This window comes from Esox lucius, chromosome 21 (genome assembly GCF_011004845.1).
Source record: "Esox lucius isolate fEsoLuc1 chromosome 21, fEsoLuc1.pri, whole genome shotgun sequence".
Classification (NCBI taxonomy): domain Eukaryota; kingdom Metazoa; phylum Chordata; class Actinopteri; order Esociformes; family Esocidae; genus Esox; species Esox lucius.
Window position 1 is genome coordinate 9,403,964 of NC_047589.1, and position 14,947 is coordinate 9,418,910.

General features: G+C 41.6%; 1 protein-coding gene and 1 long non-coding RNA gene across 4 annotated transcripts in view; one reads left to right on the forward strand and one right to left on the reverse strand.

The window, feature by feature from the left end:
* The window catches only part of LOC105019356, a 55,410-nt gene extending 41,809 nt beyond the window's left edge, over nucleotides 1-13,601 (forward strand). The window contains exons 5-7 of one of the 2 annotated variants that reach the window (XR_002195859.2): nucleotides 10,669-10,770; nucleotides 13,100-13,259; nucleotides 13,489-13,601. This is a non-coding gene — a long non-coding RNA (uncharacterized LOC105019356). Of the gene's footprint in view, nucleotides 1-10,668; nucleotides 10,771-13,099; nucleotides 13,260-13,488 lie in introns of those variants that run through there. The other variant, XR_002195860.1, reaches the window with a different exon arrangement.
* On the reverse strand, nucleotides 7,580-14,313 carry insig1 (insulin induced gene 1). 2 transcript variants are annotated; one of them, XM_010885480.5, is made up of 6 exons: nucleotides 14,071-14,313; nucleotides 13,512-13,859; nucleotides 12,605-12,729; nucleotides 11,040-11,206; nucleotides 10,346-10,445; nucleotides 7,580-9,627 (listed from the first exon to the last, which is right to left on the reverse strand). In XM_010885480.5, the coding sequence occupies exons 2-6, from the start codon at nucleotides 13,843-13,845 to the stop codon at nucleotides 9,598-9,600; spliced, it is 756 nt and encodes a 251-aa protein (XP_010883782.1). In that variant the 5' UTR covers nucleotides 13,846-13,859; nucleotides 14,071-14,313; the 3' UTR covers nucleotides 7,580-9,597. The 2 variants fall into 2 exon arrangements, with proteins under 2 accessions (XP_010883782.1, XP_010883784.1); XM_010885482.3 differs by lacking the exons at nucleotides 13,512-13,859; nucleotides 14,071-14,313 and adding an exon at nucleotides 12,874-13,102.
* Between the last annotated feature and the right edge of the window lie 634 nt (nucleotides 14,314-14,947).

Below are 14,947 nucleotides of genomic sequence, written 5' to 3' on the forward strand. Positions count from 1 at the left end.
GCTAATACCACCCCTACGGTGAAGTGTTGGGAGCATCATGATATGGGGATGCTTCTCAATAGCAGGGACTGAGAGTCTGGGGAGGATTGATGGAAGGATGGACAAGAAGTAGAGAGGTCCTTGAAGAAAAGCTTATCGAGAGCACACAGGACTTCAGACTGAGGCGAAGATTAATCTTTCAGCACAACATCCACCCGAAGCACACAGCCAAGACAACGCTAGAGTGGCTCTGGGACAGTCTGTTGACGTCCTTGAGTGGCCCAGCCAAAGCTCGGACTTGTACCCGCTTGAACATCTGTAGGGAGATGGAGATGGCTGTAATCAACAACACTCCCCATCCAATCTGACAGATCTTAAGGGGATCTGCAAGGAAAAGTCGGAGAAACTGCCCAAATTTAGGTGTGGAAAGCTGGTAGAGGCATACCCTAGAAGACTCAACTGGCTTCTTAATAAATGGTTTGAATATGTATGTACATGAGCTATTTCATTTTTTTCTTTAAAAATAATTGGTACACATTTACTAAAAACGGGTTTTCGCATTGCCATTACGGGGTGTGTAGATTGATAACAAAAATAATGATCAATTATGAATTAAATGTAGAAAACAACAAGATTTGGAGAAAGTTATTGTGTCTGAATAATACTTTCCGGAGCCACTCTAGTCGCCCATGCTGCTTTTCGGGTAAAAAAATAAAAATACGAATGAATGTTTCTGACAGTCCAGCGTTGGGAGAACTTGAGTAAGGTTTGTAATTCATTAGATGGTAAATACATTTGAAAAGTATTTGTTTTAACGGCTGCATTAATTAAACGCTTGAGTTGAAAAGCGTTGGTTGATTTAATTTAATCTAGATCAATATGCATGAAAATAAACATTTCCCGTGGCCATATGAGCCACCGAACATCCATCTTCACGTCCACGATGCCCAGGCAATATGCCTCACAACGTGTTTCTGAAGTTGTTCCGGCCAACGCTCTTACACTGTTATTTGTCTAGCGCTCTATTAGTGTCCGATAGGCTCACCTCGAATATGTGAAGACTCAAAAAAGCTATTCCCGGTAGAACACTAGTAGGCCCGTAGGTTACATATTTTCTTTGCCTGTCGTTTGTTCATTATTATTCATGACCAATTATCACTGCATTATGAATTCAGAAATAAATGTGTATTTATATTGGATATAGTGATAAATCTCTTACCTACATGTCTGTTTAAGAACATGGAAGCCCTATCACATAATAACTGTTTGCACAATGTTGCTTTTGTGGACAAAATCTATATGACTGCAATGGATTAGGTTAGACGAATATTTTTGTCTGAGGGTCGATTATTCAAAACCCCTACGAATAGGCCCACCTAGATAAATTCTATTTACCAATGCGGTGCCACGTCTCAACTTTATTAGGTTATAATATGCTGGGTTGGTTTAACAGACTCTAATCCGCCGCGTAACATGTGATGTGTGTGCGTGTGGATGTGTATGTGTGTACGCGCACATTGTGTTTAATTTGCACTCTAAGGATTTGTTCGGATGAGATGAATAAAAGTGGCATCACCTGAGGTTTATCTTGTCAACGCATGATTGTCATGTGGAGGGAAGAGAAAAGTGTCATACGCGGAATACGGCACTGTACAGCGCACATGGGATAAAGGCAGAAAGGGCAAATCCTTTAATCTCCATGTATGCATGTCCGTTTACCTATTCAAATCTTAAGGGATATGTTCACATAAAATACACGATATTATATTCATTGCTGTTCACTTATATTCCACTGCCATCCTTGATTATATATGTATCTAAATTATATATCCATCATATTTTGAATGTTTTCATGCTTGTTGTCTGTTTATCTCTGAGTTTTTAAAATATGTTTTTCGTTCTGTTAGCTCGTTCTATTAATGTTATTGCAATCAGAATGTATGGACGCAGTTTTAAACTGAATTGACCTCTGCACTGTTCAATTCAAGGTCCAGAGGGTGTAGCTCACAATTAATAGTCAAAACTGTCAGTGGATCAGATCAATTACATTTATTTAATGATGCCCTTTACAAATAAGAAGTCGTTGCAAAGTGCCTATCTTATTTCTCCTTTGAGACTAAAGTATAGATACAAGTAATTTATATGTTTGTTACAGACACACACACACACACACACACACACACACACACACACACACACACACACACACACACACATATATATATATATATATATATATATATATATATATATATATATATACACACACACAGGTACATATATATATGTATATACTTGAAAAATATATTTTTATTTATACATACAGAATTCTCAGACTAGTGGACAAGATTTATGAGGCCACAAAAATCATACTGACTCGCAGCAAATACCACACTACACAAATTAAATTTAGATAAGGTCCAGGACATGATGCAATTTAGGAAATGTTGACAAATGTGTAGAGATTACAAGAGGCCATAGGTACAACATTAAAGCTGCCATTTGAATAGGGAATCTTAGGCAATTTGACCTAAAATGGAGTCCATTTGCAGCTCTTTCAGTCATCTCCTGTGTAGCGTCCATGCTTGTCTAGAAGAAAAAGGAGAGACAGAGAGAGTGATAGAGAGACAGCAGAGATGGGGGGGGGGGCACAGGAGTGACCTAAGTGATCCGCCATGCTTTTTGACTACACACCACAGAGAGGAGGACATTTAAAGCCCTCCAAGTGCCGTTTGCAGAGGGAAAAAGGTTATTTGTAAATGTTTTTCTATCGTTTTACACAGAATCTTTTCTTTGACCTTTTTCAGCTTTGTGTGAATTACTGGCTGCAAACCAAGTTGCTGCCTGTCCCCTGCCTGTATGGGGTCGGGTCATAAGTAGTGCGCTGGGGTCATGCTACTGGTTGGGCTGTGGCCACTGTTTTTGGGTGTTCCCTTGAATACATTGGTATTCCATCTTGAGTTATGACAGTGTTTTGTGCAAACAGAAGTCCCGTGAAGCTATTGGTGGTTTTATGCTGTACAGCCTGCTGTGCTTTTTAGCTTGACTATGTTTGCCACTGCAAACTCACCGACTGAAATTTGGCAGTTAGCTGTACACACACACACATGCCCTGTTGCCAACACCCTGCTGTTTGAACTTCTAACCCTAAACCAGACCTTAACTCTTAAACCTGACTAAAACCTAACCTTAACCCTAAACCAAAACCCTAAACCTAACCCATAAGTCTACAAAAGCATTTAGAAAAGTCCATACTGTTCATCATGTTTCATGTTTTAATGTTTTTTTTTTTTTTTTTTTACAAAAGGACCGCTTCATCCATTTATATCATTCACTAGTATGTCTATGTTCCCTTCTTTTGAACAGTTGTCCAATTTCTTTGATTACTTGTATTTATTTTGAGAACTATGCATGTGTTTGAGCGGGCATGTGAGTTTGATTTATTATCTCATTACAAAACGTATGAAGAAGTCAGTCATTCTTACCCTGGTCACCTCTCCAACCCCTTCCTCAGGAACTTAACTCCTTGTCCCTGTTCTCCAGCCAAGTCATCGAAAGATATAGTCAGTCTTGCCACTAGGGGTCCACAGTTGTCTTGTCAATGATGTCCAGGCTAACTTAGGATAAATACTGTCATCTGGTGGTAACCAAAGCAATCACCACAGTCTTTCTCTTGTTTCATGTCCTTGTAGTACTTCTCTTGTTTTGAATCTTTTTAAAGTGGAACATTGCCCAGCTTCCACCAAAATACACTGTTCTCAAATAGGGATCTCACCTTATCTAAAAAATTACACACACTTTTTCAGACATATCACCACCAATCTCAATAACAATCAAAATGAGGTTAGGTGTGCATCAGGTTGTTTGGGGAAGGGGCTGTTCTGCTGCGGTTGCGGTTGGGTTATCTTACTTATTCTTCTAAACCAATGATTTGTTGCAATCTAGAAAGGTCGGACTTTTAAGATTGAAGATTTGAGATGGGTGATCATGTGACTGTTGTTCCTCTTTAATGTTTTAAGTATCTTATGGTCTCTGCTCTTCTGACCGAGGGCCTATTTTCTCTCTTTTTTAACTCTTTCTCCCTCTCTCTCATGCACACACCCCACTCTCTTCCATCACTCTCACTCTCCCGTCTCTCATGCCCTAAATGTGTCTTTAGGGTCTGCCTTTCCCAGTGCAGAGGGGAAAATGTCCCCATCTCATCTTTGAAACGTGGGCAGCTAAAATATTCATTTTTGTTTTATTTGAAAACTTCGGAACATTAACTGGGAGAAAAACTCCCATGCAGCTGGACCCGTGTCAGTTAGAACCACTAACAGAGCTTCTGAAGCTGGGAGAGGGAGCAGTGAGAAGCGTATCAAAGCTGCTGCATGTCAGTATCCGTGACAGGGCCTGGGAGAGTTATGTATGTATCACAGGCTGAGGGGCCTGACAGCAGTCCCTGGGCCAGTCTCTGTTGTGCAGGGGCCCTTGCAGAGAGGTAGGGAGGGGGAGACAGTCCTGGGCCTCAACCCTGCTCTGCCAATTCCAGGTGAGGGTGCACAGCCACTCCAATGTGTTACCGGCAACACACAGACCCAGAACATCAACTGCTTAATTGCACCAGACACAATTGCCTAAAAGCCATGTCCCCTTTCAGAGTCTCCATAATGGAACGTCCACACTATTTCTTTTAAAACATCTGGCCTCAAATCTTCTTGCTTTACATGGCCAGGTAAAAAATTTAGCATCAGGTAAGCGTACATTGTCACTTGACAGAACTATATCCCAAAGGTCTTCATGGTGCTTTGACTTGCTAACAGCCATAAACAAATGATCCTTTACAGTTTGGTAGTGTTTGGATCCTTCCACTCACCTAGCTGAATTAGCCGCGGGGTGGGTACTTGCCAGTTTCGGGTTGATGAGGGGTGCATACATGAATAAGGACTTCAGTAACCCCTCCTGGGCTGTCTGGGGATCCTGTCTGGATTTCAGATTAAATAGGCAGCTTCTCCAAATCTCTCAGCGGACGACTGCCCCTGTGTGAACCTGTCCTGTAGAGTAGACTGTCATTCTCCCAAATGGTAGCCTATTTCCTACATAGTGCACTATGACCCATAGGTTCTTGGTCATGGTAGGGCACCATTAAAGAGACAAGTGTGCCATTTGGGATGGACATGCTTCAGTCAGTGTTGACATTATGTAGCCCATTATTTTCCCTTTGTTCACGCCAGCAGTTCCTTTCTTTGTAATGTCTGTTGTTCCTCTCAAGTACAGGCCGATCCCTATGTGATGGCTTAGGAGTGTCATGAATGCCTGCAGGGCCAGTGAAAAGGACTTCGAATTTGGACTTTGTGTCTTCCTAATGTGCATTCATCAGGAGTCGGCTCTTACTGAGAAATGATGAATCGGTACAGATTGAGATGATAACATATGGTACCTTTTAACTTGAGGGGGATGGAGAACAGAACAGTACAGTAATAAGATGTACTTACGGGTCAGCTGTCAAGTTGTCCCTCAGGGCACCGTCCCAGGTACAGTGTTGTTTTCTAACTCCTGACATATGAGGGGAGGTCGGCGGAAAAGAGGAAGGAGAGGGGAAGGAGGAAGAGGAAAGAGAAGAGAGGAAGGAGATGGTGAGAAGGAGAGAGGAAGGAGAGATTTGGCAGAGGGCGCTTGTCTAATGTAGTCCTTCAGTCTGCTCTGAGTGGAAATGAAAGGAGCTGAGGCCTCGCCAATTATTCTGCCCGAGTGGAGGAGAAGACATTAAGAGGGGGAGTGTAACTGTGGCGTGTGGCGCTGGAGCACTGCCCTGTAGGAAAAGACCCTGCGCTCTCAGAAAGAGGGCCTGAATCCAGCCCCCAGAAATTGGCCTCATTCCCAGAAATGCCCGCAGTGCAAAAGGTTAACTGTCAGTCCCCTGCCAGGTAAAAATAGAAGACTGCTATCCAAAGAGGCGCGTCGTGGGGAGGTGCTGCTCCTCGTCTTATGATAGTGATCCCAGTGACAGGCATGGGCGCATACTGTAGGTTTGGGGAGGGGGGGGGGCTTCACGGGGGTGTGGGTGAAAAGGGGGTGGGGCGGGGGGGCTGAGATTATTCTAAAGGGAGCTGAGACTGTGACAGGGGCCTCAGACAATAGACTGTCCTGATCTGTTCGGCTTCGCCCCAGCCACAGACACAACAAGACCAAGCTAAGACCAAGCTTCCAGTAGAGCTGATGTCCCAGCTCTTTTGAAAACCAGTGCTTTGTACAGGTCATCCTGACACAGTAATCCAATATCAGAATTTTTTTTGTCTTCCCATCATGTGGAAAAACGTTTCTCGGTAATGGTACAGTATGTCTTTTATAGGTGCACGTAACTCCTGTTTTATCTGTATGGTTTTATTTCGCTAACATGTGGTGCTTATAGAGAGACGATAAGAGGCCAATGGACAGAGCGACAGGCTTTTTTTAGCAAAGACTGGTTAAAGTGTGCATGTGACAATAACAAAATGTGTATGTGAGCCTTTAAATGCTAGGGTTTAGTAAGCCTACCTTGAATCCTTTTTTAATTCTGTAGCCGTGTGGAATGGCGATGTAACGTTTTGGCCAAAATGCAAATTTTTTCACTTGAATACTAAGCATTAGACCTACACACCTCCAGGACATGGAGGCGAGCGGCAAAGATTAGGGCTGATCCCTCTCACCCTGGAAATGGACTATTCATGAACTCTCTCCTCTGGTATAAGGGTCAAGGTCTATCAGGACCATGAACATGCCCCCGGAGCCAAACGGACTATAGCCCACTCCTACTCCCTACTTCAACTGGACAAATCTATAACCCTCCCCACATAAACACACAACCCTCAACTGGACAAATCTATAACCCTCCCCACATAAATACACAACCCTGAACTGGACAATTCTTGCACCTCACATATTTTTTAGTAATTGATTAATGCTCAGTCTACTGTTTCTATGCTCAGTCCACTCTTCTTATTTGTTTTTATTTCTTTTGTATAAAATTGCTGCACTAACGGATCAGAACAAATTCTTAGTTTGTTGTGAAACTTACCGGGCAATAAAACACTTTCTGATTCTGATTAGATTTGTCACAAACCCAATACGGAATACTGCCCCAAAAACACCATCCCTATTATGAAGCATGCGTCGGCAGCATCATGTTATGGGGATATTGATCACCGTCAGTTACTGGGATGGAAAAATAATGCAGAATTGTGCAATGTACAGAAACATCAGAAAACATGCTGCACTCTAAAAGAAGGCTAAAGATTCAAAGATTGCTGTCCTCTGACACTTGAACAGTTAATAGACAAACGTTGCAAAATCTAGGTGTGCAAAGTTGGTAGACTTATCCCAGTCGACTCACAGATGTAATTACTGCCAAAAGTGTTTGCACTAAGTTTTAACAAAAGGGTGGAGATTTATGCAGTTGATAGTTTCCTATTTTCTTAAAAATGGTATTGCAAAGTAATTTTTAACAAAACTGTGGTGCTTTTATCAGTGAAAAAAAGTAATTTACATGCATTCAACCCTTGACGTAATGACAACAAAATTGAGATTTTAAAGAGTATAGACATACTACTGTCACTGTAACATTTGTGGACACAACAAAGCATCACGTCAATATGAGTTCCTTTTTATTTTTCACAAAGATTCAAGGTAATAAAAATGATAACACAGCTGAAATAAAATACACTCGCACTCTCTACACATTGAAATAATAGGTGATTCAATCACCCCAAATATAAAGCTTCCTTTTCTCCAAGAGCTGCACACTGAGAATGAATCCCAAAAGGCACCATATTCCTAGAATAGTGGACTACTCATGACCAGAGTCATGTGGGCTCTGTTCAAAATGATTGCCCTATATAGGGAATATAAGGTGGCATTTGGGACACTCATGAACTTGAGAAAAGATTCAAACCGAACCCCTCTGTGATCTATACAAAACACACATATGATCTGTATTTCTCGTTTACTAACGTTTTAACTACAGATATTTTACAAACGGTTTTGACACAATGTTTTTTTTTGTCTTCTCACGGTGAGAATAGTCATTGGTATACAGTCTAAGAAGGCAAGTAATCTCTGACATACTTTCTTGTTTTTACAAAAATGCCACCCTTATTGCTCATTTTCTTTATCCACACTGCATATAATTCCACAGAGGCTCACCTCTTTATCGCTGTCAGAAATAATAAATAAGGAAGAATAATCAGCTCAGGTATATAGTGTGATTGCACTTTTCTTTTTTTCCTCAAGACCACCAACTATTAAACTAACTAGGTCTAGTATGGTATACCTGTCTGATTTATATAGGGAAGTGATCATAGATGTAAGCAATATCTCATATAAGTAATAAAACTGAACTGGTATAGTAGTGACAAAAGCACTCGAATTGTATAATACAAAGGCAATCACAGATTGCAAATCCTCAAGGCCGTAGTAAAAATGTCCTGTGCTCTCTCCTCTTAATGTACTGTATGTTCCAAAAGTTCAATGGATTGTTTGGGAAATTCTGAATAGGAAATCACCATTCAGCCATTCATATATTCATTCAAGGTATCATCAGCCACCATGTCACACCAGCAATGAGGGGAACCTTTACATCCAATAACATTCAGGGGCCTTTTTGTTATCATTTCCAATTACACTGCAACCATCGATATGTTAATTTTTTGCTCAGGTGCCATATCTTAATTTTCCTGCACAGCAGGAAAAACAATATTCAGCATTATTAAATGCTTCTCAAGTTGGTCAGATCCTCAAACATTTTGGACGTCACTTGCCATAACAAATTTATCAGCCCAGCAGAAATTAATCAGGCCTAACAACAATTTCCTGTTGTTGCGGGATTATTTCCCTGCTGTGATCTCCCAAAGATTAAGATACAGCACATGCAGCATCATGGTATATTCTTTCAAAAAGAGGTCACTATCTGTTATCTCATGTATATTTGGTTTGGGGTCATAAGTGTTGGCATTCTAATTTCTCAAAGATAAATACTTATTTTGGTTAATTACAATATTGGGAACATACAAGTCATTGGTTATACACTGCACTGTTGGTTGCATGTCTGTGAGTGTAAGACATTTTTGCACAGCTCTGAAACGGTTCCCTTTTTCCTTGACTTTCCGATTAAGACCTGCACAGATCCACACGCACACACCTGCAACAAGCAAACAGTTCCTTTTTGCATCATAAAACTTAAACCCATTTGCTTTTTGTTTTTAAAAACTGGATAGGCAAATACTGTCTGCCGCAGTGAGAAGCTAGCATTTAGCCTAATGCTATATGGAGCCAAACAGGGTTATGTTAGCGGCTAACTGCTAACCTAATGCTATATGGATCCTAACAGATATAGCTCAGCAGCTAACTGCTAGTCTAAAATTATCTGAACGATAACAAGGATACCATTGTGGCTAGCTGTTAGCATAATACAACCTGGACCCGAATAAGGAAGGGGGAACAGGTATTTTGGCCGCCCGGAGTTGGAAAGGTCATGGCACGTTAGGTAAAGAGGTTTCAGGATAGCTCTTTGTTATAACGCACAGAAAAGGAGTAAAAAAATAAGTCTTATGTCAGTTCTCCATATCGGCAGTCCTGCTTCTGTCCTTTTCAGCTGATCTCTGTTCAGTCATTGTGGAGTTTTTCACCACCACCCTGAGGGTTAGGAGAGAAAAGCCCATGTTAGCCCATGATCTATATGAAGCACTGGAAAGCAAAAGGTTGATTCTTGTATGAAAATAATGATTCAGAGAATAATAAAAACATTTAATTTCATAAATTGACATATTTAATCGCTTGATCCTAAAGTGACTATATTGTCCACATTTATTGATGATGTATTTTGTTGTTTTAATGAATAACATCATTAACTAATGACATAAGAGTAGGTTACACCAACACTTTATTAATTTAATGTACCGTGTATATTGTCACGGTAGAGTAGCTGTGGTAAACAAGGCATTGCTTACTTTCAGATCTAGCAATAGCTTGATAAATATTGTATACGTTTGCTGATGAAAACTAACAAGAGAGCGAAGGTACAATAGAAGACTTTGATTACAAGCAGTACTGTGGCAACACCAACTTCCATTTTCAGTGAGCGGTAATGAGGTGATTAACAACAGCTTTAATTAGAAATTAGTGTGTATTGATTGTGTAGTGAGAGATCAACTGGAAATTATCTAGTGGCCAATCAATAGTTGCAAAAGGCCAGTTCTGTTTCAGTCAGGTTCTTCTACATGTTGGCTATACTGCCCAGTAAATGACGTTCCTTCCATGTCCACGCTGACTGCCACACGGTGGCTGCTTTCGTAAAACACGTAGTCATTTTAAAAACAATTCAAAGGCAGATGTGAAGGAACGAGGGACTCACCATGGCTAGCTGGCGTCCTATGTTTCCAACAGTTACTCCTCCAGAGAAGAATATGCATGGAAGCCAAGAGCGCACATACAAGAAGTCTGGATACGTGTATCTACAAGAAAAACACATCAGATGAATTAAATATCTGCCTCAATAGTCGAATCGAGCCTCAAATAAGGCCCATGTGTTGAGAAAACTCTTAAGGAATGGCAAATGGAACACAGTTTCAAAGACAGACCTCTGAAGAGGGAGGTGTCATTAAAGTTTAATGCAGAAAAAATGAAATCCTCCTTTCCCCTCTCTCCACCTACACCCCCACCTCCTTTTCTCAACAGAAGCTGCAGAGACCTTTTGAACAAAGCTCTCCACAAGCCCCTTGCTGAAGCAACAGTCTGCTCCTTCTCCCTAGGACGTTTTTGAAGAAAGCACACAGGCAGGTAGGAGCCCCACCTCCCCTAAAAAAATATTTGCTTTCATTTCCCTGTCTTCCCTGTCAGATTCTCTTCGATGGAACCAAAAAATGCCTCACTTGAATTGCTAGCTATACTGAAAATATGTGTGTTGTACTCTAAGTCACTTTGGATTAAAGCCCTCCTAAATGGAAGACAATATCACATTAATATATCCCCAAAATATCAAACTCATGTATTTTGAAAGTTTCTCTTAAGGTTAAGAGGTTAGTCTGAAAATGTATGATAGGACTTACTGATAGACGCCGTTGTAGACCAGCAGCTGAGTGATAACAGTTGCAAGGAAAGCTGTGCCGATGCCCAGGCCGAAGCCACTCCTTGAGCGGTCAAAGGTCCACCACAGTCCCAGAGACAGGGCAGCCAGGGTCAATGACAACTGGACATTATTGGCAAAGTCTAGTTTCTGTGAGAGGGAACCGTTAAGGGAAAACAAAGACTTTTCTTGTTGATGTTTTTATTTTAATATTAAAGAATGACTTTGGATCGTGAATGTAGCCCTTTACCCCTTCCCTGCCTATTTCATGAAGCCAAATTCCCAATTTTGGCCAATGCCTTTTCGCAGCAATTCCCAGTGGGTATGGGAGTGGTGATCGGGACATATGTCCTCCTGAGCACATCCTGCCAAGCTGTTCTGCTTCTTGTCAGGCTGCTCGCCTAACCCGGATGTTTCCACCTGCGCCCTCAGAGAGAGCATCTTTCTGAGCTTGCAGGGTCTGAATACACCACAGGGAGTCGCCTTGTCCGTCATGCCAACCACCCAGCCGGCACCAAGCCAATCGGTGTCGCCTTCCACAAGAGTCCCTGGCACTGCCGCCATCAAGATTCAAACTGAGACCGCCTAGGGGTTCCATCAGGCATTCTTGTGCAACGCCAAGCTGACCACCACGGTCTAGGTTCAAACAGGACTGTGCCACAAGCTGACGGTGGGCAACGCAAACTGGCCAGCTTTACTCGGGGAGCCATCAAAGTTCTCTAGTGACTCCCTCAGGTGGCCTCGGCACCTGCAAAGCTAACTGAGGTTGTAACTGAACGTGCCCGGGTGAGCGTTCACCCTCGTGATTTTCTGATTGGAAGAGCAGTGTGGGGGAAAAAACCTGAATGGCTGGGCACAGATGCCAACAGGGAAAGCTTGCCGCCATCCTCATCTCTCCCACATCCTCTGGGAGTTGTTGCAATGAGACAGGGCCATAAATGGAACTGGACCCGAGGAAATTAGGAAGGGGAGAAAAGGGAGATATAAAAAATACAACTAAAACATTTATACTCCTGATGTCAGTGACACAGCTGTATTGCAGGCCAATGGCTTACAACAGGGTTTTTTGGCACAGGTTTGAATCCGGGGAACTGTGCTTTGACACCAATTTCTCTACCCAAAGTCACCATCATTTAGTGTTTGTTAAATAAAAAACTCCTTTAATCATTTGAAATGTTTTTAGAGGGATTTTTTCCTTTTGCATAAAAGTTCACAGTTAGAAAGCAGTGTGTATTTAAAGGATGTAAGTAGCTTTGGATAAAACCGTCTGCTAAATTATTTAAATGTAAATGTTAGCTCCATACATTTTATAAAGTACTTATGAGTCAAAACAAGCAGTAAGGGAATTTTAAAACCTGTCCCAACACAATGTTGAATTTCCCATGAAGACAAAAAAGTAGCAAAACCTCAACAAAATCTGTCATACAAATCACAAAATGCAATTTATTTGTGAAATGTATTAGGCCACAACTCTAGTCTCTTCTGTAAATAAGTTTAGAAAAACACAAGTGTGCATATTGTGACGTCATTGTTGTTTAAAAAGGATACAGCACTGGCGTGATTGATACCGACGAACACTGCGATGCATCTCATGACACTAGCCCATTCCCTCTTGAACTTGTGGGGCTCTCCTAGATGGCTGTCGATACAGGGGTATAGCAGGCCGACAACAGCTGCAGGAAGGATATCAAGTTAGCACACCACTGAGCAGCATACAAATAAATCAAACTGTTGTTGTATTTTCGGTTTGTATAAGTTTCGGTTTGGAATATGACAGAAATGAAACAAGATTGCTCTACTTTCACTTTCAGACTTACACTTATTATTTTTTAGTCATCATTCTATGCCGGAACATGTCTGTGAGTAAATTATATTGATAGAAGCTAAGGCTAGTACAGCAACATTGAAATGGGAATGCTGGTTCACTGTCTCCAAAAATAGTTAAAAACGGTGGTGTAAAACGTTGCATACTTCAACAACATGGGGGAGGGGTTGTTGAAAAAAAATTGAAATTCACACGACTTCCTTGTTTCTCTTTTTCAGCAGTGGCATGTTCCAGGCAACAGCCAATTATGGACCGCCTCTACTGCTCACCCGTTATCAAAGCAGCCAATGAAAAAGCAGCACACTCATAATGACCCTCCGTGTCCGGCTGTTTCTAGGGAAGCCTATTGGATCATTGGAGGGCAATATAAATACTACTGTACGAATTTTCCCAGACAAAACACTCAGTAGACTTACCTAACAGATAGGCTAATAACGGGGGAAATTATACACAATTAGCCATGTCTGTAGTTAATGATAGCATCATGAAACATGCCGACTACCCCAACATCCCATAAAACGCAACTCACATACCTTTGTCCAAATTAGACGTATACCATATAACATCCTCAAATAATTCATGCAATTCATAAACTCCGTTTATTTAGGTTTAGGAACAGTGACAACTCACCGGCTGCCGTGCCACAGCAAGGGGGAATCCACCAGGCTGATGAAAACAAAGTTGCCATTACCTCTTCGGGAAACAAAGTCACATTTCTTTGAACCTGCAGCAAGTTGAGAACTAATGCAAGAAATACTCCTACGGTGAAAAGGACTAGACCCCGTCTGATCAAGTTTGCTGTTCGCACATTTTGCAGCGAGCCGTAGGCATTGCTGAGCACTGTTGTGATAATGGACATCATTTCTTCAGCTTTAGATGCGACCCAGTGTCCCCCCGAAAACGACTTCGATTCCACCCTCGATGCACAAGAGCGACTCCAACAGTGTTCTTCAAGTCTTGGCATTTGGCACTTCGAATCTGTGAAGGAAAAGAGACGATATTACACTAAACTGACGTTACGTTGAATCTAATTAGGGACACTGCCAACAATGTTGCAACAATCCACGTAAAAGTGGTGTCTAGAGTGGCATTGGTACATTAAAGCGAATTTGTCGTCTGATATCGACTTGCCAACATCTTTGTATCATTATTAATTGATAATAGCAAATTAGAAAGAACCTCATCTTACCTAGATCTCCAGACGTTCCCACTGTCTGACTGAACTATAGCAATTCGACAGATCGGTGCATTCGTACTTCGACAATGATGAAGCTGTACGTTTTGCTGCTGTCTCACTGCTCTAAGACTGTTATCACGTTGTTAGATCACATCATCTTTTGGGTTAGAGAGAGGCAGAAAAGAGCAGCTACTTCATTCCTGAGCGCAAACCTCATACCATCGACAGGCTTCCTCTGCAGAAAACATTCACAGCTGTGTCGGGTGAGTCCCGTTAGCCAATAGGAGCTACGCGTGCGATATGACGCGAACCCACTCCACCACCCCTCTGTCAGCACATACAAGTCTGGCGTTTACGTTGATACTGTGTTTGCGTTCGTGTAAGGGTGGAGCAGCCTATCGACTAGAAAACCAACTAGTCACTTAAAACAAAGTGCGCAAACATCGATTAAAAACCTATCAAACTGTTACATTTTATTCAGCTATAGAAATGTTGAACATCCTAAATTGAATCTAGGCCAGGCTATTTTCCCAAGTAAAACGTCTTGTCAACTGTTGTAGCCTAGACCAAAACAACAAATACTTTCTCGAAGCCGATTAGGTAAATATTTGTATCAGCGTATTACACTGAAATAATCCTACACGTTTGTGAGTGTTTTCATAACGTTTCAATAGAGCAGGCCAATTCATGAAATAGCAACTATCCAACCTAAACCCATACATTCCAGCAGGGGGTCTTTCAAATACACACCTTCCAGGCAGGTCAGTGGAAAAAGGTCAGCACGAGGACAGCTTCAACAAATGACTGTCAACCCAGCCCATCATTAGGTCATTTAGGGGGAATGACCAGATTGCAAAGTCAACATTATCATGTGATTCCAACAGCCGGT